The following is a 21,192-nucleotide window of genomic DNA, read 5'->3' as shown; positions in this document are numbered from 1 at the left end:
TGAGGTAATGAATGTCAGGCCTTGCCCTGGGTATCAAGGTTGTTTTAATTCCCTCCATTTCTCACAGTCTATTGCTTCTGTATCACACGCTGCTCAGAGCTGGGCCTGGAGCCTGTGGTGTTGATTGGAGTGCTTGAGTCTGAGAAAGCAGAGCACTTCACAGGAGCTCTGAGGAATAATTGGTGTCTCTTCTAAACCTGGGCTGATAAGCTCAGGTCCTCTGTCTGATATTTATATTTCTTCTTTCTCCCAGTGAGGCGCCTAGGAATAGGCTGAAGTGTTAGGGCTGAGTATTGTGTCCTGACTTCCCCATCTACAGAGGGGCCTGGGGACTTAGAGTGAAGGAGGGCAGAGGTAGGGGGTGGATAAGAGCCACGTCTCCAGGACACGGGCTCGGTCTCTAGACTTCCCCCTACCAGAGGAACCTTTCCTTTGTTCCCAGGAGTGACCTCAGGCTGAGCGTGGCCCGAGGAGCTGGAGAGTCCCATGGGAATGTTGATGGCCTGTGGCTACCTTGACAGAATTCAGGCAGTTGTTCTGTTGTCTTTGGGGACCTCCTCAGACTTGGACCTGTGGCCAAAGGCTTGTGTCCTTCAGAGTTTGTGTTGGCTCTGACAGAGGACCTGAGAGGAATGTAGGAAGCTCTCTGCCAACCCCCCGGCCCTGGCCGTCCTGGCTGTGTGGTGAGGGCAGGCCTCATTCCGCCTGGATCGAGCTGCAGGGCTGCGCTGGGCTCTTGCTTCAGCTTCAGCAGGAAGGTGGCACTGGTATGCTGTCTCCTGAGGGCCATCAGTGCTCTGCCAGCTGTTTTCTGTGTATTATTTCATCTCGTCCTTAACCACTTGACAAATGAGAAAGTCAAGGCTGAGAGACGTTCACGTGTACACGGTCACAGAGCTGAGCTAAAGACTGAGGTTTGAGGCTGGGAACGTTGGCAGGGCCCTTTTCACTCTTTTTCCCTCGGTTCCTGAGGTCTTACCTTGGTGGTGTTTCTTACGGCGTTTCACTTGTCGAGATGGGTGTGTCTGGAGCACCTGTCCCGTGCACTGCCCACGGTCCTTTCCTGCATGTTACAGTGCTCAGTCCTCACTGAAAGCCTATGGGGCTGCTATAGGCAGACCTTGTTTTACTGCTCTTCGATTTATTACTCTTTACATTTTACATCTTTTATAAATTGAGTGTTTGTGGGAGCCCTGCATCAAGTCTGTTGGTACCATTTTTCCAACATTTGTTTACTTCATGTCTCTGTGTCCCATTTTGATAACTTTCATAGTACTTCAAAATTTTTCATCATTACTACACTTGTTATGGTAATGTGTGATCAGCGATCTTTGACTTTACTGTTCCAGCTCATTGTAGGCTTAGATTTTGGTCAGCAATTTTAAGGAATAAAGCTTTTTTTTTGGCCACACCACGTGGCTTGTAGGTTCTTGGTTCCCCAACCAGGTGTTGAACCGGGCCCACAGCAGTACTCTTGAGTCTTAGCCACTGAACCTCCAGGAAATTCCCTGAAGTATTTTTTATATTTAAGGTATATTGGTTTTTTAAGACATCATGTAATCTCACATTTAATAAACTGTAATATAGTATAAGCCTGACTTTAATATGTACTGGGAAACCAGGATTTGCATGGCTTGCATTATTGCAGTATTTGCTTTATTGGAGTAGTAGCAGGGTGATCTTATGTGACTAGATAAGTTGCTGAGAACGTGCTGCCAGGGTTCAAATTGTACGCCACGCTTTTGTTCTCTGGTTGTTGGCACTTCAGGGGCATATAGAACAGAGGAACCTGAAATGAAAGGAGAGGTGACCAGCAACCAGTGAGCACAGATGGAGAGAGAGAGAGAGTGGTGTGCAGGCAGGCGGTACCTTGTCAGGAAGGGTCGTGACTAGAAACCGGAGGAGCGCTGGAGGTGCCTGCCCACCCAGTCCAGGCCCCACTCGTGTCAGCTGGTGGCCACTTTCGTCCTCCAGCGCCCAGGGGTGTCTCAGGACATTGGGCCAGGAAGAGCGGTGGTGTAACTCTGCCCTTCTTTTCCAGGCTGTGAATTTTTCAAGGAATATAAGGATCGGGATTACATGGCTGAAGGGCTCATTTTTAACTGGAAGCAGGTATGAACTGTACCACTTGTCAGCTTGGGTCTTCTGTTCCTTTGTGAAGGGAAACCAGCTAGAAAATTTTGAGGGGAAAACAGCTACCCTTTTCGTTTCTTTTCTCTTCCCTGAATGAGTCTCATTTTTTTCTCTCCCTCTTCTCCTTAGATATACATGTTTAAACTCTTATCACATACTATTTTCTCACCCCCTTTTAGTTTCTCCCTTTCTTTAAAAAAGTTTTCAGGTAGGAGAAATGCTTCATCTTTGCTCCACCACCTCCTGTGGGAAGAAGGGGCAGCCTTCTGGTCCTCCCCAGTGGGTGGGAGCAGCCCAGGAGCTGCTGGAGGCTGAATCCAGTCCATCACCTCCGTCTCAGCAGCAAACACTCAAATGGCCAACTGAAAAACTCCACTTGGCAGCAATATCTGGTCCCTTTGATTTTTTAAGCTTTCCCTCTCAGGGTGGCACAGGCATCTAGCTCAGAGGAGGCGAGCACTGTCGGGGGGACACCCTGCCTGCCCATGATAGCCGCAACTTCAGGGCCTCCACCTGTCACCATAGCGTCTCCTGGTGGCCAGCCTGTGTCTCACAGTGTCTTTCTGTCCCCAGGACTACGTCGATGCCCCTCTGAGCATCCCTGACTTCCTGACTTGCTCTCTGAATATTGACTGGAGCCAGTATCAGGTGAGGGGACCCCTGGTGCCCAACCCACAAGCCCCTCAGGCAGAGGTCTGGAGGCCTGGCTCGCCTCCAACCTCTGACAGCCTAGGAAAGGAGGAGCTGCTAGTCTCTCTGACTCTCTCTCCTGATTTGCTCTTGGCCCAGAAAATCAAAGCTTTCTGAACATGACTCACTGAAAGATTTGCATCCACCAGGGGGTTCTGTTTCCAGAGGAGGACTGCGTGGAGTTTGCTTTTCCGGCTCTGGGACTTAGTGACTTTTTTCATTTTACCTTTTAAATGCATGTTCCATCAGAGGAAGTGCAGCGCTCCCTGACCTAATTTGCTCATAGAGACCTGAAAATTATTTCCATTGTACGTCTCTCGTTACTGTCTGCCGTGGAAGGGGCGCCAATCTTACTGGATGAACCCATCTGTCTACCACGTCTGGCCCACACTGTACAAGCCCGTGGCCCATTAGCAGTCTCCTTGCCACCTGCTTCAGCCAGGACAGGGAGCCTCATTCTGCCCACTGCCTTCCCCACGCCTATTCCCTCTGCCTGGCTGGCCCCCCCCAGACTCCTTTTGTCTGGCTGACACCCTGCCTTCAGGATTTGGCTTGAGTGTCCATTTCAAGAAGACTTGCCTGATGTGCCTCCTGTCCCCATCCCTGGGAAGTTGGATGCTTGCATTACATTCCCATTAATCCCTGGGCGTGTCTTTCTTGGAGTTTTCCACTGAGCTCTAGTTACTGATTTATAATAGAGCTGCTTCCCCATCTTCTGTAGACTGAACACCAGGAGGATGGGGAACCACGGCTTGTGCATCCTAGAACTGAAAATGGCCTTGAGCCAGAAGGCTGAGCCACTGAATACCTAGAAAACATCCTGCTTCCGTCCTCTTTTCATCTGCCCCTGGGTCTGGACAGTTCCCATTCAGCCTTGAGATCTCCCTCTCCCAGAGGCCCAGCACCCTCTGTTACGCAGCTCTGTGTTCCAGTATCACCTTGGACTTTGTTATCCTAGTAGCAGAGGGTCTGTAAAGGCAGAGGCCATGCTTACCCTGTTTTTTTCTTGTACGTGTGCCCCCGGACACAAGGCAGTTGCTCCATAACTATTGGCATGAGCCAGTTATAGGGGTGTTGGGTCTTCTCTGTGTAGGTGTTTTTGCAAGAGAGGGGACTTCAGAACGAGAGCTGATAGGTTGTTTGTTGTGTCCCAGAAAGGTGGAACAGGCTGAGGAGCCTTGTTCCCTACTGTCAGGCCCCAGTCTGTCCCCAGACAGGCGGCACAGCCAGAGAAAGCGGCAGGCCTCCTCCTGAATCTGCTGTGTGCAGAGCCCTCAAGTAGGCCCCACCCAGCCACCACCCCTCTCTCTGCTGGCACCGTTCTTTGCCCTTGTGCATACAGATCTGAGAACCACTTCCTCACCAAATTCCCTATAACTGTACATCAATGCTGTCAACTATGTTGATAGCATTGATGCTGCCAAGGAAGTCTGTCTCTCTGGGAAGGGTCCCTTGTGTGTGAGGAGTTGTGTTTAGTGGATAGAGGCCCTGGGTGTGAGCTCCTTCGGCTGTTCTCACGGGGCTCTGTGACCTTGAGCAAGTGACCTCACTTCCCTCTGAAAGCAGAATTGACAGCACCTGTTTCAGAGTTGTGGTGAGGTTCAGATACGATCACTGCATGAAAGTGTCCTGTTAACGGAAATGCCGGACCAATTTAGTGATGATTGAGGGGGACTCCTGGCTTACTAACTTGGGAGTGAGCACTCATAAAGCCCTGGGCACGAGGGTAGGGGGCAGGGCCTCCCCCAGCTCTGCCTGCCAACAACAGCTTTTGTCTCTGGTGTTGCTCAGCCAGTTGGCCTCACTGCGCTTTGCTGTCCTCTTCCTCAGCCAGGTATGAGCTTGGTCCTTTCAGCCCCTGTGCTGACTCTTCAGCTCCCGGGCCCGTCCACCCATCACCACTCCCTTCACCCTCTGCCGGGTCACCCAGGCCTGGGGCTCTAGGCCAGGCCTCACTTGGCGATCCGCATCTACAGTCTTTCCCAAATGTCCAGTCATGTGCACACCTGAAAGTCAAGCTGCCCAAAATGGAATTGTCAAAACCCACAGCACCCCCAGGCCCTCCACCATTTGCCCAGATGCTCAAACTCAGAATGTTGGGGATGGTGGCTCTTATCCCTCACTTGATGGCTATAGTTCCCATTAGTTCTCTAAGTCTCTGCCCCAGGGATTTTCTCCAGCCCTTCCTGCTTCCGTCTCATGTCACTGGCCTAATACAGGCTACCATTATCTAAGGGCTGAGAGTGGGGCCACACTGAGGGTTAGCCGACTGGAAGTAAGGAACCTAAGTATGTGAACAAGGCCTGGCAGAGAGCAGTACTTAGGTGACAGGCCAAGATTGTCATTGTCACTCCATCCTTCCACATTCCATCTGACTTTTCCTGTTATCCTCAGAAGTCCAAGGACCCTCACATGGCCCGAGCTCGTTCTGGTGACTCATTGGCTGTCCCCTCCCTCTCCTCCAGCCACTCTGGCCGTCTTCCCTAGGGAAGATGCTCTGCAACTTTGCACGTGCTGTTCTCTATGCCAGAAACACTGGATGCTTCCCCTAAACCCTTTTCTCACATGCATGTCACCATCTCTTAAAAGCCTTACCTAATGGTCCCCGAGGATCGGGCTAGGCTCACCTCCCATTACATGGTTCCACAGCATCTTACAGGGCTTCTTTTAGTCAGCACGCCTGCAGCAGTTCACTTTGCCTTCCGTTCCGTGCAGCCCCGAGAGCTGGGGTTATTGTGTTCACTGCTGTGTCCCAGGGCCAGGCCCACAGTGGTGTTCACTGCAGTGTTCCCAGCGCGCGAGGAGCAGTGCTGCCCTCTGAGTAGCCGAATGGAATCCCCTAGAGCTCTGCTCTTTCATTCTGTGCCCAAAGGCCCCTTCCAGTGGCTGCTTCTCCTCACACAGATCCCTGACCATGAACAGGCAGTGAAGGAACTTTCCAAGGGTATCTCCTAGTCCCTAAGCACTAAGCCTTATAGATGCAGAGCCCTCATTGGACTTGGTCTAGGAGAAGAGACAACACATAATTGTCATCTGCATAGAAAGATTATTGGCCAATGGCTACAGAAGAAGACTGTATGTAGATAATGGGGCTGGGCCTTTGAAGGATGAGTAAGAATTTGCCGGCCAGCGGAGACTACTCCAGGCATACAAATGTAAGCCAGATATGTGGTACTTGGCTCTGCACCCGGAGGCTTTTTCACGGCACACATGGGGTGAATCAGAAATGAGTGTAGATTTTCATGCATTTCCAGGGTCCTCTTCACATTCTATACTCTCCTTAGACATTCGTTTCCTCACTCTGGTATCTGAGGAAATAGACATCACAGTGTAGCGTGTGACTTACCACAGGCCTGGGTCCAGACCCCAGCTCAGCTTAGCTGTGTGACCTCGGGCTTCCGCCAACCCAGTGCTCCCTAGGCTGTGGTTCTTGCCCCCGCCCTAGGCGCCATGGCCAGTAGCATGTGCTGCCGCTTCCTGGTCGTTGGTGTCCCCTTCAAACAGCTGCTGTGGTTGGGGGGCCCTGCAGGCTCGTCCTTGGCGGCCCCCTGCCTTCTGGCTGCTGCAGCCCTCCCCCAACCCGTCCAACCACTCCGCGCATCTGCTGCGAGTCTCCTGCTTCTCCTGCTCTTTCTCCTCTGGGACTCACAGTGAGGAGGAAATCTGTGGACAGTGGTGTATCTGACATGTTGAACCAGACAAGCAGAGAGACCCCCAAGCTGCCATGGATAATAACTTTATTAATGTGGTGCTGTAGCGGCTTTCTCTGGAGCCACTGAAAGTGGGTCAGGACTCTCCAGGGTCTGTGGGAGGGTCAGGTAAATGAGCCTGTTTGAAATTCCTGGGAAAACCATTCCAATTACAGGTGCTGTGTTCACCCTCCCTGTGGGAGCACTCTTGCTGGCATTCACCACGGCCTCTCTGCACAGCCCAGACACTGAGAAGCAGTTGTGTTGAGAGACTGTCCCCAGCTCGGTGGGGCGGGGGCCACAGAACTGGGTCAGGCCCCTCCGTGGAGTTCCAGACTCCAAAGTGGGCTGTTTCTCAGAGTGTCGAGTTTAGCCCTTTTGCTTGGGCTAGAACAGAGGTTCCGATCTCTAAGAAGCTTTTGCTTATTTTTTTATCTCCTACCTCATGGATCTCCTGTTTTAAAAGTTTTGTCTGCCAGACTGCATTTGTTATTCATCGAAAGACAGTATAGTGAGTAGCAGTAAAGAAGCGATTGATGAGAAGGCTGATATTTTCCTTAGTTTCTATGATATAACAGCAGATGAAGTAGCTCTTGCTGTTTGATGACAATGGCCACAGGCTTGAGGTTCTTTGTTGACTTCTGTTAACTCCCTGGACAGCTGTGCTTGGAGCCCAGGACACACAGGAGGTTAATATCCAGCTGTTGCTAGTGGGCGTGGTGGTGTGGGTTGCCCGGGCCTCTGCATGGCTCCCCTTCCTCGCTCTCACTTTGGGTGAGAGCACACCGGGGTAGGCGGTGGGCCCGTGGGAAAGGGTGAAGGGACATGTGGGGAGTGAAGTCACAGAGAATCTGGGGTACTTTTTGCCCCAAAATAACTTATTGGTCTTTTATTTTTTAAATATAGTATAAATTCCCATTATGAATTAAATACCTATTCCTAGAATCCTTTTTCTTTTCCAACAGAGTTGGGACCTGGTGCAACAAACACAAAACTACCTGAAACTGCTGCTTTCCATAATTAACAATGACGGTGAGTCCGCCTCGGCCTGCCTCAAGCCAGTGGATGTTCGGGGTGTTCCCAGGTCTTGACAGCACCTGTGTGTGATTATTGGAGCCTTTTGCTCTATGGGAGAAGGATATGGGGATTTGCTCATCATTGGCGGATTTATTCCATGTTCTCAAAACCCTAGAAAACAAAATTATGAACTTCTACAATCTGAAGCACACACAGGGTGTTCCTACACTGACTCAGCTGGCCTTTGAGCTTTGAACCTCAGCCTTTTGTGTGGGGCTGCAGTAGCCTCTTCCGGTTCAGAAAGTTGAGAGAAAGTCAGCCTTGGCTTCTTCTTGGTCACACACAAGCCCATGACAGACCTGTTCTCTGGATGGTGCTCCAACTGCTTTGACTGTTTTGGTTGGATAAGCCCACGACGCTCAGTGTCCTGGGGCAATCTGACTCTGACTGCTCCTTATCAGTTAGGACTTGTGTGAGGTTGCATTTGCTTGAACAATATAACCAAGAAGGCCCAAGAGCAGAGCCAGGAGACAAATAGCAGAAACAGTCTCTCCTTGTCTCATATCCACTGTTTAGTTAGCTCAAAGCCGGCAGTCATTTCAGACTTGTCTCCTGCCGCCTTAAATCCTCCAGAAGAGAGACACAGTCTCTGTCCCAGAGCTCACACTCATTGTCTCCATTTGGGTCAAGTGCCCATCCTTAAACTGTGGCAGGCTGGGTGGGACATCCCCTGCCTGCCCCTGGAGCTAGACTGTGGTTCTGGGGTAGCCTGGATCTCACCCTAGACCTGGGCGGTGGCACATCCCCTTCTCATCAGCCTGTGTTTACTTTTCTCCTGGGCCACCTGTCCTGTGTTGCTGCGTAGACGACAGCGGGCTGCTGGTACACTGTATCTCAGGCTGGGACCGGACCCCCCTCTTCATCTCTCTCCTACGCCTTTCCTTGTGGGCTGTGAGTACACATGGGCTGGGCTGGGGGTCAGAGAGCCTTCAGAGGCCCTTACAGGGTCTACCCTTGGGGAGCGCTGAGCCTGTCTCCAGAAGCAGAGAGGATTTGGCATGAGGGACTTCAGGTGTCCAGAGCAGAAGTTGTAAAGTTTGACCCTGTTCCTGGGCTGTGGGGCAGCCTGGTTGTCGGGGTTCTATGGGTGTGGTTCAGCCCCTGAGGCCAGGAGGGGGCCTCTCTCTGATCTGTACACGTCTCTTCCAGGACGGGCTCATCCACGCGTCCCTGAAGCCCGCTGAGATCCTCTACCTCACAGTGGCCTACGACTGGTTCCTCTTTGGGTGAGCCTTCGGGGGATGGACAGCAGGCCGTGGGGTGGGGGCAGTGCCTCAGAACCAAGTGTGTGCACGGGTGTGGGGGCTCCTGTGACAGGGTTGAAGGTGAAGACAGTCCCACCCCCTTGGGAAGACAGGAGGCGCTGGTCAGGCCCCCCGAGGCTGTGGGGCCGGTGCCATGGGCTCTCCCCGTTCTCCTGCCTGCGCACTGCTGGCTTTGACTTCCTTGCCTTCTTGTTTCAGGCACATGTTGGTAGATCGACTCAGCAAAGGAGAGGAGGTGGGTACTGCTCACAGTCCGCGAGCACGTGTCAGGGCTCCGCAAGCTCTGGCTCCTGTACTCCCAAGAGGGACAGGATGACGGTTTGTTTGGTGTCCACACTTTGGGGGCAGTTCTTTGCCTGGTGTGTGCTGGGGCTGGGCAGCGTGGCAGGAAGAAATCCAGCCCAGCAGCCCCCCACGCTGCACCTTAGTCCCCCGCTCTCTCAGGAAGGACACTTACCTGTGACCTTCCTGTGTCGGTCCTCCTCCCCTCTTTCTCTGCCATCCTTTTTACGGCTGACCTTGTTTTCTGCACTCAGCTTTGGAAGCAATTTACAAGTCGTTCCTGTGCCCCTCACCCTTACAGCTGAAACCCAGAAGCTCTTCCCTGTCCTCTGTCCTCATCACACCCACTCGGTGACTTCAAGCCCTAGGGCTGTCCGTGTAGGCAGAGGCCTGCCTGCCCCTCACCACTGGCCCAGGCCCAGTCAGGGGCCCTGGGTCCCCTTCCTGTCTGGGCACTGTCCCTCCTTCCTCCTCTCTGCCCTGTCCACACAGCATCCTTTTTGTAGCCTTCGCCTTGTTATTCTTTTTTCAGCCTATTTTCCCTACACGCAGACCTAGAGTCAGACTTAAGTGTGAACCCTAGTCGTGCCACTTATACCTGGGTGATCTTGGAAAGTGTGATTAACCTTGAGTCTCCTGGTGTCCATCCTGCTGCCTCACAAGGAGAACAAGTCCAGATGCCCAGCGTGGGAGTTGCACGCAGTGCTGTCTCTTTCTCCACACCCCCACCCCCCATTTTCCTGAAGCATCCTCCTCCCTTCCTGAGGCTGCCTCTTTCTGGGATCTTATCTTATGCCTTCTTCTTTTGTTCCTCCCTCTCAGCTGCTCCTCTCCCCTTGCAAATCTCTTCTGAGCACTTATCGCATCTGCCAGAACTGCAGAGCTCATAAGCCTGTTCCTCAGAGGCAGTGACTTTGGCACGGAAAGCTGCACACACAGTCCCTTTGCAGCCTCTCGTTTTGAGACTTGCCAGGTGCCGATGCCCCAGGACCTACTGCCCACCCACTGCCATGCTGTCCCCCACCCCCCAAGGCAGGCCAGGTTTCACCTCAGAGACTGGGTGGGAGATGCAGCTGAGCCCAGTGGGTTCTGGATTCAAACCCTGGCCATGTCTCAGTATAAACAAGAGGGTCTCCTCAGCCGGGAGGGCGGGCAGAAGGTGGGCTTTTCTCTTATTCCCCCCTTCCCTCCCTCCCACTTCACACACTCAAGATACCGAAACTTTAAAAACATGCAAAAGGCTAGGACCTGTTAAACAGCATTCTATACCCTTCCTTTGCCTTTGAGATTCTCCGAGCACATTAGCATATTAAAATCTGAAAAGTCTGTAATGAAGACATCTGTTTCGTTGTATCTAACAGGGAATTCCCTGGCAGTCCAGTGGTTAGAACTCTGTGTTCAGGACTCCATGCCTTCATTGCTGAGGGCCCAGGTTCAATCCTTGGTCAGGGAACTAAAATCCCACAAGCCAAAAAAAAGAAATTTTGTAACCAAGTTTTCAAACTGGACTGACCTTGGCGCTCTCCCTCCTCTTTTTGAGGAAATCTTACCAGGCTCTGGGATACTCTGTAGGTGTTTCTCCCAAGTGAGGGGTGGATGGACCACACCTTTCAGAATCACTGCAGAGACAGAGCATTGTGTGCACTTCGCAGAGGCCTGATGGACGTGTGTGCTGGCTGGAAGGAAAGAGCGTTTGCCCACAGAGACGAGGATGTGGATGTGGGGCCAGAATTCAGGGCCTCCCCTTGCCTTGGCCTGTCTCAGACTTCATACTGACCCTGATCTCTGAGCAGTGCAGTCTGTGGGTCTGAACCACACTGTTTCTGGGTATTTCCCCTATGAAATCTGATTCCTTACCCTTCTGTGGTGTTCCTGCTGTGTCTTGCCTCCAGATCCTCTCTCTCCCAGCTGTCCTTCCCTGTGACCCTCTCTCCATGGTGTTCTCAGGAGAGACTGAGGGGGAGAAGTGACTGTTATCTTCATCGTTTTCAGTAGCTTGAGAACACACGTGTGGAACTTGAAGATGGTTTGAAACATCCCTGGCTTACCCTCTTGCGTTCTAAGGAAGGAAACATAGTCCTTTCCTTCCTTGCCCAGCCCCGGCATGCCTGCCTGAACTGCTACGCCCTCTCTGGCACCCATTCTTCTTCCACACCAGAATATCTGACAGGGTCCCCAGAGCGGGGCTGCTGTCTGGCAGGGGTGACCAGGGTCATTGGCTGCCCTCTCCTGGGAGTCTAGCCACCTAGATCCTTCTCCCTGGGGAAGACTATCTTCTCATGTGTGCTGATTTTTGGTCTGTTTCTTAGATTTTTTTCTTCTGCTTCAATTTTTTGAAGCATATCATCTCTGAAGAGTTCTCTGCTCTGAAGACACAGAGGTAAGGAGAGACCTGCTCTTGCTGGAAGGCAGGTGCACTGGGAGGGGCTGTGCTAGGGCAGGTGGTCTCGCTTGCTGTCTTCTCCCCACCCTGCCTCCCTGCATGCTGGGCAGGCTGGCCTTCCATCCCTGCCTTCCCTCTGAGGGCAGATAGGGGTAATTGGAGAGGGCCAGAGGGTGAAATGGCACCCCACTCCAGTACTCTTGCCTGGAAAATCCCATGGACAGAGGAGCCTGGTAGGCTGCAGTCCATGCTAAGGGTCAGACACGACGGAGCGACTTCACTTTCACTTTTCACTTTCATGCATTGGAGAAGGAAATGGCAACCCACTCCAGTGTTCTTGCCTGAAGAATCCCAGGGACGGGGAAGCCTGGTGTGCTGCCGTCTATGGGGTCGCACAAAGTTGGACACGACTGAAGTGACTTAGCAGCAGCAGCAGCAGCAGAGGGTGAAGAGGCTTATCTTGTGACTGGGGTGCAGGGCACATTGCTGGAGGGAAGGGATGGGGAGACCCCAAAACTGCCCTTCCACCACCTCCAAGGCCAAAGTTCTCCTCCCTGAGTTGCTGCAGAGGTATGTCTGTGCAGCCCCCCACCACAGAGCAGTCTGCTCCCAGTTTGACACACATAGGGGTCTTGGCCTGGTGATTGCTCCTGTGAGAATTGGTGTCTGTGCCGTGTTTCCTCACCTTCCAAATCCAGGCCCCTAATGTGTTGAGCCAGACTTGACCTCTGAGGGACCATGCTGACGGGCAGGAAGCGGGCTTTGCTGGCCTCCCTGAAGTGGGCCTTGGCCTTTTGCAGCAGGCTAGGTAGGACCTGTCTCCATGAGTTTCCACGGAGTTGGAGCTTCTTTTCCAGGTGGGCAGCATAGTGGGAGACAAAGAATACCCCCAGTCCAATCTGGAGCTCACTGTTCTGGCTTCTGTTTATAGGAGGAAGAGTTTGCCAGCTCGGGATGCAGGCTTCACCGTGGAAGATATCTGCATGCTGAGTGAGTCATGGGCCCCGGCAGACTTCTCTGTGCATCTTTCTGAGTATGGACCACATAGAGATTGTTTGTTCTAGGAACTTCTCTCTCCAGTTGTATGGTGTAGAAGAGGTGGGGAATCCCTCATAGAAGATAATATGCTGACTGATGGTCCTGGCCTCTTTTCAGGGCGGAAGGACCGTGGCAGCACCACCAGCCTTGGCAGTGACTTCTCTCTAGTCATGGAGAGCTCCCCAGGAGCCGCCGGGAGCTTCACCTATGAGACCGTGGAGCTGGTCCCTGCAGGAGCACAGACTCAGGCAGCTTGGTGAGGGCCAGGCTGGAACTGAGCTTGCTAACAGCTGGGAGCCAGGGCTTCAGCTCCAGGGAGCCCCAGGAACAAAGGGGCCCCAACAGTAGGTCTAAGAGCTCAGCTACCTGCCCTGCTGTCTCTACTGGACCTCAGAGGCCAGCCATCTGGTTGGGGAGGGATGCTGCCATGCTGGCCCAAGAGCATCAAGGGCCAGTGCTCCCTGTGGGACAAAGGAAGAAGCTGCAGGGCTGGGCAGACAAGGTGGGGTGAGGGGAGGGTGTTAAAGGGACTTCATGGGGGCACTCCCTTGTATCGATTGCCAGGGAGGTGGGGCCAAGCTTAGAAAAAGAAAAAAGTACTGAGTACGAAATGATGGTTGCAGCTGGGAGCTCGTTTGAGGGTCAGCTCCTTTGAGAATCAGATGACTTTTCTCCCTGGACAAAGGGCTTGAGATTTTGTACAACATTTGGAGGGAGGGGCAGTCCTTAAAACTGTTAGTTCAGAATCTGTTGCCCAGCATGTGCACTGAGGCCAGTAGGTCAGTGTGTTTGAACGCCATAGTCCCTCTGTGAAGACCCAGCTCTCGCTGCCTATGGCCAAGCCCAGGGGAGTGGTGAGTGTGCCCACTCCCATGTGGCATTTTTCTGGTGGAAGTAAAAACTGGGCCCAGAGACTCAGCTCAGGTGAGCAGAGGGTGGGCCTGAGGTGGCCCTTCACCAGCAGCCCTGTCTTCCCACCACAGGAGGAAGAGCCACTCCTCCTCTCCACAGAGCATGCTCTGGAACCGGCCACAGCCCTCCGAGGACCGCCTGCCTCCCCACCAGGGACTGGTAGAAGCCAAGTCCTCCAGCTCCTCGTCCTCGAACCATTCTGACAACTTTTTCAGGATGGGTAGCAGTCCCCTGGAGGTCCCCAAGCCCAGGTGAGGAGCTCCAAAGTCCTTCCCTCTTGATAAGGCTGGAGCTTGGGATTCCAGGGCACGCGGCCTGGTAGGTGGTATATCCAGGAGACCAGAGGGGATCAACAGACTTGCAGGCTCACCCACTGTTTGGAGGTACAGAGTGAAAGCAGGTTCACAGAGCAGTCTGAGAGCCCTCCTTCCTGGAGCGCTGGCCGATGTGGAGTCGAGAAGGTGGAGCAGTTGTGATGTGATGGGCAGGGAGTCGGGGCTGCCACCACCTGCTGCCTTTGCCAGGTCTCAGCCCCTGTGAATGCCACATTCTGATTAAAGAGATGGAGCTGGATCCTCTGGAGTTGCTTCTGGTTCTCCCATTCCTTGTCTGAATTGGTGGGGCATGGAAGAGAATGGCCAGTAGGGAGTCAGGCTAGATGTGTGTGGCTGGGGTAAACCTCACAAGACTGTACACCCGGTAGGAGAGCAGCTCAGCCAGGACGGACAGGTGGGCCTGGAATGTGCTGCAGAAATCATGTTTCTCTGGTGAGATGAAAGCTGAGCACCGGGCAGGTTTAGGATTGAGGGATGGCCTGGCATTTGGGGAAAGGATTTCCTCACTGACCTCATACCTTCCAAGTCATACAGCCAGGGAAGAAATCCTGTGATTTATTTTGTTTTCTAACGCCTTGAGAATGTCTAGTCCTTCTGGAAAGAACAAAGCAGTGTGTGACTGAAGAGGTCCTTAACAAATGCCAGGGAGAAAAGACCTTTAGCAGAAAGATCATAAGTGTTAAAGTCCACTCTAGATTCAAGTCCAGCTCTGTCAGATTTTCCAGAATTTCAGGTCTCCTTGTAGCAGACGTGTTACCAAAGAGGAAACTGAGCCCAAAGGTGGCAAACTTATAAGGAAAGACCTGAAACTTTGGAAAATCTCCTTCCTTCGCCATCCTCTGGTTTTCCCTTTCTGGGCAAAGACAGGCAATGGAGGAAGGTGGGGAAGAGCGCCCTCCCCTCGCAGGCTGAGTGGGTCAGCTCTAGGCGAGTAGGAGCTGCACTGTCCAGAGGGGTCACTTGAAGGTGAGCCCTTCAATTCCGAGCACTGCCATGTCTGCCAGTGCTGTAGCTGAGTCTGGTAAGCAAAGGCCACAACCCCTCTGTCCCCACGGGTTGGTGGAGGCAGCTGAGCAGAGGTGGCACCCAGCAGATAAGCCCCTAGCTGTGCTCGCGCACATCCTCGGTGCCACCCCATGTCCATGTCAGCTTTCCTCGGCTGCTGTGGGGCTGCTGGGGCACCGCGTGGCCCTCGCTCTTGCGGCTGGAGCTCCTGTTCACCGTCCCTCCTTTCCTGCCTGTGCAACACTGCTGGACAACTGGGAAGGAAACCAGAAGATGCCCCTCGTCTCCTGGGTCCTCCTGGTCTTAAGTGTCCAATTGTTAGGGCTCCCTTACTGAGGCAGCACCCCACCACTCACCTTAGCTCTTAATCATTTTCTTCTTCCTGACATTCATTCCAATTTTGTGATCATTTCCCTCTGTCTCCCCAGTGGTTTTCCACCTGCACTGGGCTCAAATGCTATGGCTGGTCCAGGATGGTCCACAAGGCTGAGGAGGATTGGGAGTGTCCTTCTGAACTTGGGACCATGTGAGCGGGGGCCTGGTGGAGGAGGCTGGAATAACTGGACCAAGATGGGGCACAAGGCCTTGGAGAGGCATGGGGTGGACTGCTGTGTGGTTTCTGATGGCTCTGCTGGGCTGTTCTGTCAGTGCTTGCTTGTAGCCAGGCTGGACTGGCTACAGGCTGGCTAGGAGACAGGGTTCCAGATTGGATGCTTGTTTGCCAGGGGTTTTGAAAGACTAGATTCTGATTTAGAGCATTCTAATTATAATTATGTATCTCCATTAACATTAAAATTAATTTAGTCCTTCTTATCTTAAAGTGCCTGAGGGATTCTGTCATTAGCTTTCCTGCTACTCTTAGGAAACAATAACCAATCAGCTTTTTAATGCAGCAGGAGGAACTGTGTGGAAAGCTATGTGTGACAGCCAAAATTCCCCTAATAATATGAATTCTCTGGGTTTCATATGCTGCAGAGTCCTAAATTCTACCAGTGTATCTCTTTTTTTTTTTTTTAATTAAAAATTTTTTTTATTTTTAATTGGAGGATAATTACAGTGTTGTGTTGGTTTCTCCCATACTACCATGTGTGAATCAGCCGTAAGTGTACACTGGGCTGAGCTCCCTGTGTGATACAGCAGCTTGCCACTAGCTACCTATTTTACATATGGTAATGTCTGTGTTTCAGTGTTAACTCTCTCAGTTCATCCCACCCTCTCCTCCCCACCCACCCCCCACCATGTCCATATTAGCATATCTCGTTTAAGGTGGGACTGCTGGCAAAGAAGGCAATGGCACCCCACTCCAGGACTGTCGCCTGGAAAATCCCATGGATGGAGGAGCCTTGTGGGCTGCAGTCCATGGGGTCGTGAAGAGTCGGACACGACTGGGCGACTTCACTTTCACTTTTCACTTTCATGCATTGGGGAAGAAAATGGCAACCCACTCTAGTGTTCTTGCCTGGAGAATCCCAGGGACGGGGGAGCCTGGTGGGCTGCCGTCTATGGGGTCACACAGAGTTGGACATGACTGAAGCAACTTAGCAGCAGCAGCATCTGGCAAAAAAATTGGGGGAGCTTTGTGCAAAGTTACGAAATAGGTGTCGGGTTAGAAAGAAGGTTCTGTGGGGTGCTGGTTCTTATCCAATTCCAACCCCATACCCCTGACTGGCAAGACTGGTGGCCCTTTTGTGTCCTTAGTTGTCACTACAGTAGCTTCTGAGTTGTGTTTCTGGACCACTGTGAAATCTCTCGTCATCTGCAGGGCTGGGCTGGGAAGAGGCAGGACGCCTCCCTGAGGCCTGATCAGTAAGGTGCCCCTCTCTGTATGGTCTTGGTCTCTGCTCCAGGGTCAGACATTGGGGGCTGGGGATTGCTAGCATTGTACATGCCTGGAGTGGGAGGATGCTATCGCTGAGCCCAGCTGGAGGCCAAGCTGCCTGAAGAGCAGATGAACTTGTCTGAGGGACATCCAGCAGCCTGGTTGAATAGCTGAGTGACAACATAGGCACCAACTCTGCTGCCCAGATAGCGGCTCCTCCCCCACCCTTCCCCACCTACTGACTACTTGTTGTTACAAGCAATGTGCTGTGTCCTGGGCTGTGTTTAATGAGGCAGGAAAACCAGGGTGCTTTCTATGACACATAGGGTTCCTGTCCCATGTTTGATGAGTTCTCACTTGGGGCTACGGAGAAGGCAATGGCACCCCACTCCAGTACTCTTGCCTGGCAAATCCCATGGACGGAGGAGCCTGGTAGGCTGCAGTCCATGGGGTCGCTAAGAGGCGGACACGACTGAGCGACTTCACTTTCACTTTTCACTTCCATGCATTGGAGAAGGAAATGGCAACCCACTCCAGTGTTCTTGCCTGGAGAATCCCGGGGACGGGGGAGCCTGGTGGGCTGCCATCTGTGGGGTCGCACAGAGTCGGACACGACTGAAGCAACACAGCAGCAGCAGCACTTGGGGCTACAGGTCCAGACCAGGGATGAGTGATGAGGAGCGTTAAGGCATTACCAGCTTGAGACTGAGATGGATAAGAGAAAACTTGGAGCCTCAAAAAACTTTTCCTTGGGCTGCTGCATGAATGCAGAGGTCCCTGGTTCACACACACAGACACACAGAGCAATGCTTAAAGTCCAGGCTGGGGGAAACTTGATGATCTTTCAAATCTGATAAATCTTGTCCTAGCTGCCACTGAGGTCGAACACTTCCCTTCTGAGCTCATTTTTTTCATCCCATCATTAAAGTAGGAATAGTGATCTTTGTCTTCATAAGTTTGGGTTTAAGTGAGGTGACCTTGGAAGCACTGTCAGCTCGACCATTTTCCAGTTTAAGGATGGCTTGGCCCAATGTCCCCTCCAGTCCTGTAGGTAGATGGGTGGAGGTGGATGCTGTGTGTGTACTTGAGTTCAGGTGTAGGGAAGAAGGGCATGGGGCTTATTAAAGCTGCTTGCGTTACCTGTGCACTGGGGCTAACTTGAAGGTTTTCCCTCCTTTCACTTGGCAGGTGCAGTTTCTTCCTTCTGGTGACTGTTTCCTGTCATCTTTAGGGTGTCCCCTCTCGCCAGCTGATTTAAATTGGCACTTACCAGCACCTCTGTGCTTTGTACAGCTCCTTGCTCTCAAACCCAGGAACTCAGTGGTTATGTTACTTTGCAACCCTTTCTATGACAAGAGCCTCAGATAAAAAGGTTCATTTGGAGCCTGTGTATTCAACTCTTGAAAAAAATGCAGAAGATGGTTGGCTGCTTGCTGAGATTACTTTGTGACCCCTGGGATCATGCGTCCTGTTGCTATTTATGCTGTCTACTTCATGCCACAGCTGTCCCCTGACTGCTTCAAGCATGGCTCTTGCCTGGTGCTGCTGCTGCTGGGCAGGGCAAGTACAGGGAACACAGCCTAGAAGACCAGGAGCCCTTGCTGGGAACCTGTCTGTAACCACATTCTACCTGGCTGTCTTTTTCCCATTGGAAATGTGAGTCACTGATAGCCCTGGGGAGTGGGGTTAGGAACATGGAAACCCCCATGTTCCCTGTTCTAGAAGTCCCTCATCCTCCCCAGCCGCCTCTACTTCACATTACTTTCGTTCCCTCAACACTTGGTTGTTTAACGATTGTTTTCCCAAAAACTGGAAAAGAATGTCCATCTTAAGCTTGGAGCAATAGATGAGGTATGTGGAGCCAGGCTGACCTCAAGAGGGGTTGCACCAACATGAGACCCCAGCATGACCCAGAGAAGACACAGGACCGGCCCCAGACTGGCCTGCAGCTTGCTCTTATGTGTAGTCAGCTGTTTGATTTATAAACAGTTAAGGATCACCAAAGATAGAGCATCTGGCCACCAAGCATCTCTGCCTGGGAAGAAGGGAGCCTGCTCTGTCATCGCCAGGGCTTCCGCCAAGCGGCCCATCCTGTCCTCATCCATGCCCTGTTGTCACACACCTTCGGGGTAGGCCAGGAGCAAGGAATATGGCAAGTCGCTGTGTTGCAGGAGATTCCATCATGGCAGCGTTAATGTGGACAGCCATCTGTTTTCCCTGGTCTCAAGGTGATTCTGTTGTATGGCAAATCTGTAATCAAGCTTAGCTCTAAAAAATAAAAATCTCTTCTTGCACTCAGTAATTGTGGTGGATCCTTGGGCAAGTGTCTTCCCTTGCCCAGGCTGCCATTTCCCTGCCTCTAAGATGGAGACAGTTTAGGATCAGCAGAGATGTAGCGCTGGCCAGAGCTGCACTCAGTTTGGCCACTGCTTGCGGATAAAGCTGGCCTGGGGACCCAAGGGGACTGTCACCTCAGTCTAGGAGCCCTTGACACCAGCCAGCTGGTTGGGCCAAGGTCAGTTCATTTGTCAGTTCCCCACCCCCTATACCACGATTCATGCTTCTGCTCTGGTCCCTCAGGAACACCTGCTGCTGTTCTTGAATTAAAGGATAAAGGGTCAGGCATCAAAGATGATATACCTCTGGGGACAGGGACCTGGTGTCACTGATGGAAGGGCCTTGTTTGATGTTTCCCCGGCTCCTCCCCTCCTCCCCCACCCCCACTGGCTGGGCCACTGTCCAGAGACAGCAGAGAAGGCTTGGCCGTGAGTGGGGAGCTGGTGGCAGTGGTATATTCCTAGTGCAGCTTTCCTTTCCCCACACCATGCAAACCTCTATTTGAAAAAGGTCTGATGAAGCTGTCAAGTTGGCTACCAGATTCATCCCTCCCCTCTGGGCATACAGTGAGTTTGCTGGGTTGATGCTTGTGAATACAAACTTTGGCTCCTGGAAGGCATTGCAGAGGAAGAGGGTGGGGCTCAGGGCACCCGTACCCTCCTTTTCAATCTAGGTCACCACATCCACCATCCCCAGGAGACTCGTTCTCTCATCTCTTTGATAGGACCTCAGTGACCCTGGGCTCTGCATTGCCCATCCTGCCAGTCTTCATGCCAGGAGAGTGAGGTGATCCTGGCTCCTGGAGCCTTCAGTCTTGCTCCCCTCCTTGTGGTGCTGTTGAGATTTTACTTGTTTTGTCAGGCAGAGCAGGCACGCCCTGATCCCCGGCTTTGGTTGCTTGCTCACCTTTGTCACCATGCTTTGCTCTTGTTCTTTTGCTCCTGTAAATCTTTGCATGAAGTATTGTCCTCACAATTAAGCCTCTCTTATGGTCTTGACTCTTCTTTCTTGGTCATAAGCTGTGCAGCAGTTTTTGCACTTTGGGAGAAAGTGCAAAAGTTGACTCTGCAGATGCTCTTCCACTAGGCCCCTGTGGCCAGGTCCCAGGGCCACCATAGCCCTACCCCGACCCCGACTCTTCCAGGACCTCCCCTGTCAGGCATATGACTGACTACATCATCTCCCCTCTCTCTCCTCTTTGCCCCAGATCAGTGGACCATCCCCTGCCCGGATCCTCTCTCTCCACAGACTTTGGCAGCTGGCAGATGGTAACAGGCTGTGGCAGTATTCAGGAACGGGCTGTCCTGCACACAGACTCCTCTCTCCCTTTCAGCTTCCCGGATGAGCTCCCTAACAATTGTCTGTAAGTGTCTTGCTTGAGAAGACAGGATGCCCCTTCCCCTGCCTGTGTGAGAAGCTGGCAAGCAGTCGAGTGCTGGCCAGGAATGAGGTGGCAGCTGGCCTAAGGGAGCTGGCCTGGGCTCCCTGCCCCTCCTGAATGTCTCCGCTAAGTATACCTCTCTGGTCCTGCACCCTGAGGTGTGAAGGGGGCTGACGGGCTGCTCAGGAAGGGTGATAGAATGTGTTCACTCTCCCCAGCCTCTGAAACCCATCCATGGATGTCTTGGGGCACACCCTTAGGGAAAGCTGGCTGGACTCTAACTATAGAGGATGCTATTTCGGTCCAAGGCTTTGCCTGACATGAGAATCCTTTGAAAGCGGAACAGTGGGGTAGTGAAGGTAGGTGTATGGTGGAGAAAGAGCCAGAATGGAGCTGGGTTAGCCCAAGGGCTGTGCTCCCAAGCAGAACCGAGGGTTCCTTGCTGTTCCCTGCCCCCTTTTGTCATCTGCTTTTGCCTCTGGTCAGGAAAGAAAATTGGACGGGAATACTAAAGCCCACGCCTATAAACTCCTCTCCCTCCAAGGCTCCAGTACTGGGCCTCCAACTCAAGCAGTGCATCTACTTGAGCAGCTGCTTCTCAGGCTGCCCTGCCCCCTGCCTGCTCTGCTGTTTCACAGATGTCAGATGGCAGGGAGCCTCCGGTGGCCTGGGGAGCAGGATCTGACTGTGGCTGCCTGACAGCCTTCAACTACCCACCCACTACTGCCCCCGATATGGGCTGAATGAACTTCAGGTGCTGGGTGGTCGTCACCACCTTCAGGATCAGCTCATACCCTCCAGTACTGACAGGTTGGAGGCAGGTTGCCTTTGGGAGCTGAGACGGAT

The 21,192-nt window shown here is 52.6% G+C and overlaps 1 protein-coding gene across 9 annotated transcripts in view; it reads left to right on the top strand.

The window, feature by feature from the left end:
- The window catches only part of MTMR14 (myotubularin related protein 14), a 45,475-nt gene that overhangs the window by 20,936 nt on the left and 3,347 nt on the right, over positions 1 to 21,192 (top strand). For 2 of the 9 annotated variants that reach the window (XR_008706321.1, XM_055558557.1), the window contains exons 8-18: positions 2,042 to 2,112; positions 2,707 to 2,781; positions 7,478 to 7,544; positions 8,395 to 8,480; positions 8,739 to 8,815; positions 9,053 to 9,089; positions 11,446 to 11,516; positions 12,451 to 12,509; positions 12,675 to 12,813; positions 13,541 to 13,720; positions 20,173 to 20,328. Coding sequence is in view for 8 of the 9 variants with exons in the window: in XM_055558557.1 (XP_055414532.1) it covers positions 2,042 to 2,112; positions 2,707 to 2,781; positions 7,478 to 7,544; positions 8,395 to 8,480; positions 8,739 to 8,815; positions 9,053 to 9,089; positions 11,446 to 11,516; positions 12,451 to 12,509; positions 12,675 to 12,813; positions 13,541 to 13,720; positions 20,173 to 20,328 (1,018 nt within the window). In the remaining variant the exon portion in view is untranslated. Of the gene's footprint in view, positions 1 to 2,041; positions 2,113 to 2,706; positions 2,782 to 7,477; positions 7,545 to 8,394; positions 8,481 to 8,738; positions 8,816 to 9,052; positions 9,090 to 11,445; positions 11,517 to 12,450; positions 12,510 to 12,674; positions 12,814 to 13,540; positions 13,721 to 15,237; positions 15,841 to 17,816; positions 19,218 to 20,172; positions 20,329 to 21,192 lie in introns of those variants that run through there. The other 7 variants (XM_055558563.1, XM_055558561.1, XM_055558564.1 and 4 more) reach the window with 7 other exon arrangements.

The sequence above is a fragment of the Bubalus kerabau genome, chromosome 20 (genome assembly GCF_029407905.1).
Source record: "Bubalus kerabau isolate K-KA32 ecotype Philippines breed swamp buffalo chromosome 20, PCC_UOA_SB_1v2, whole genome shotgun sequence".
NCBI lineage: Eukaryota > Metazoa > Chordata > Mammalia > Artiodactyla > Bovidae > Bubalus > Bubalus kerabau.
Note: the sequence above shows the minus strand (reverse complement) of the source record. Positions and strands in the feature narration are given on the sequence as shown.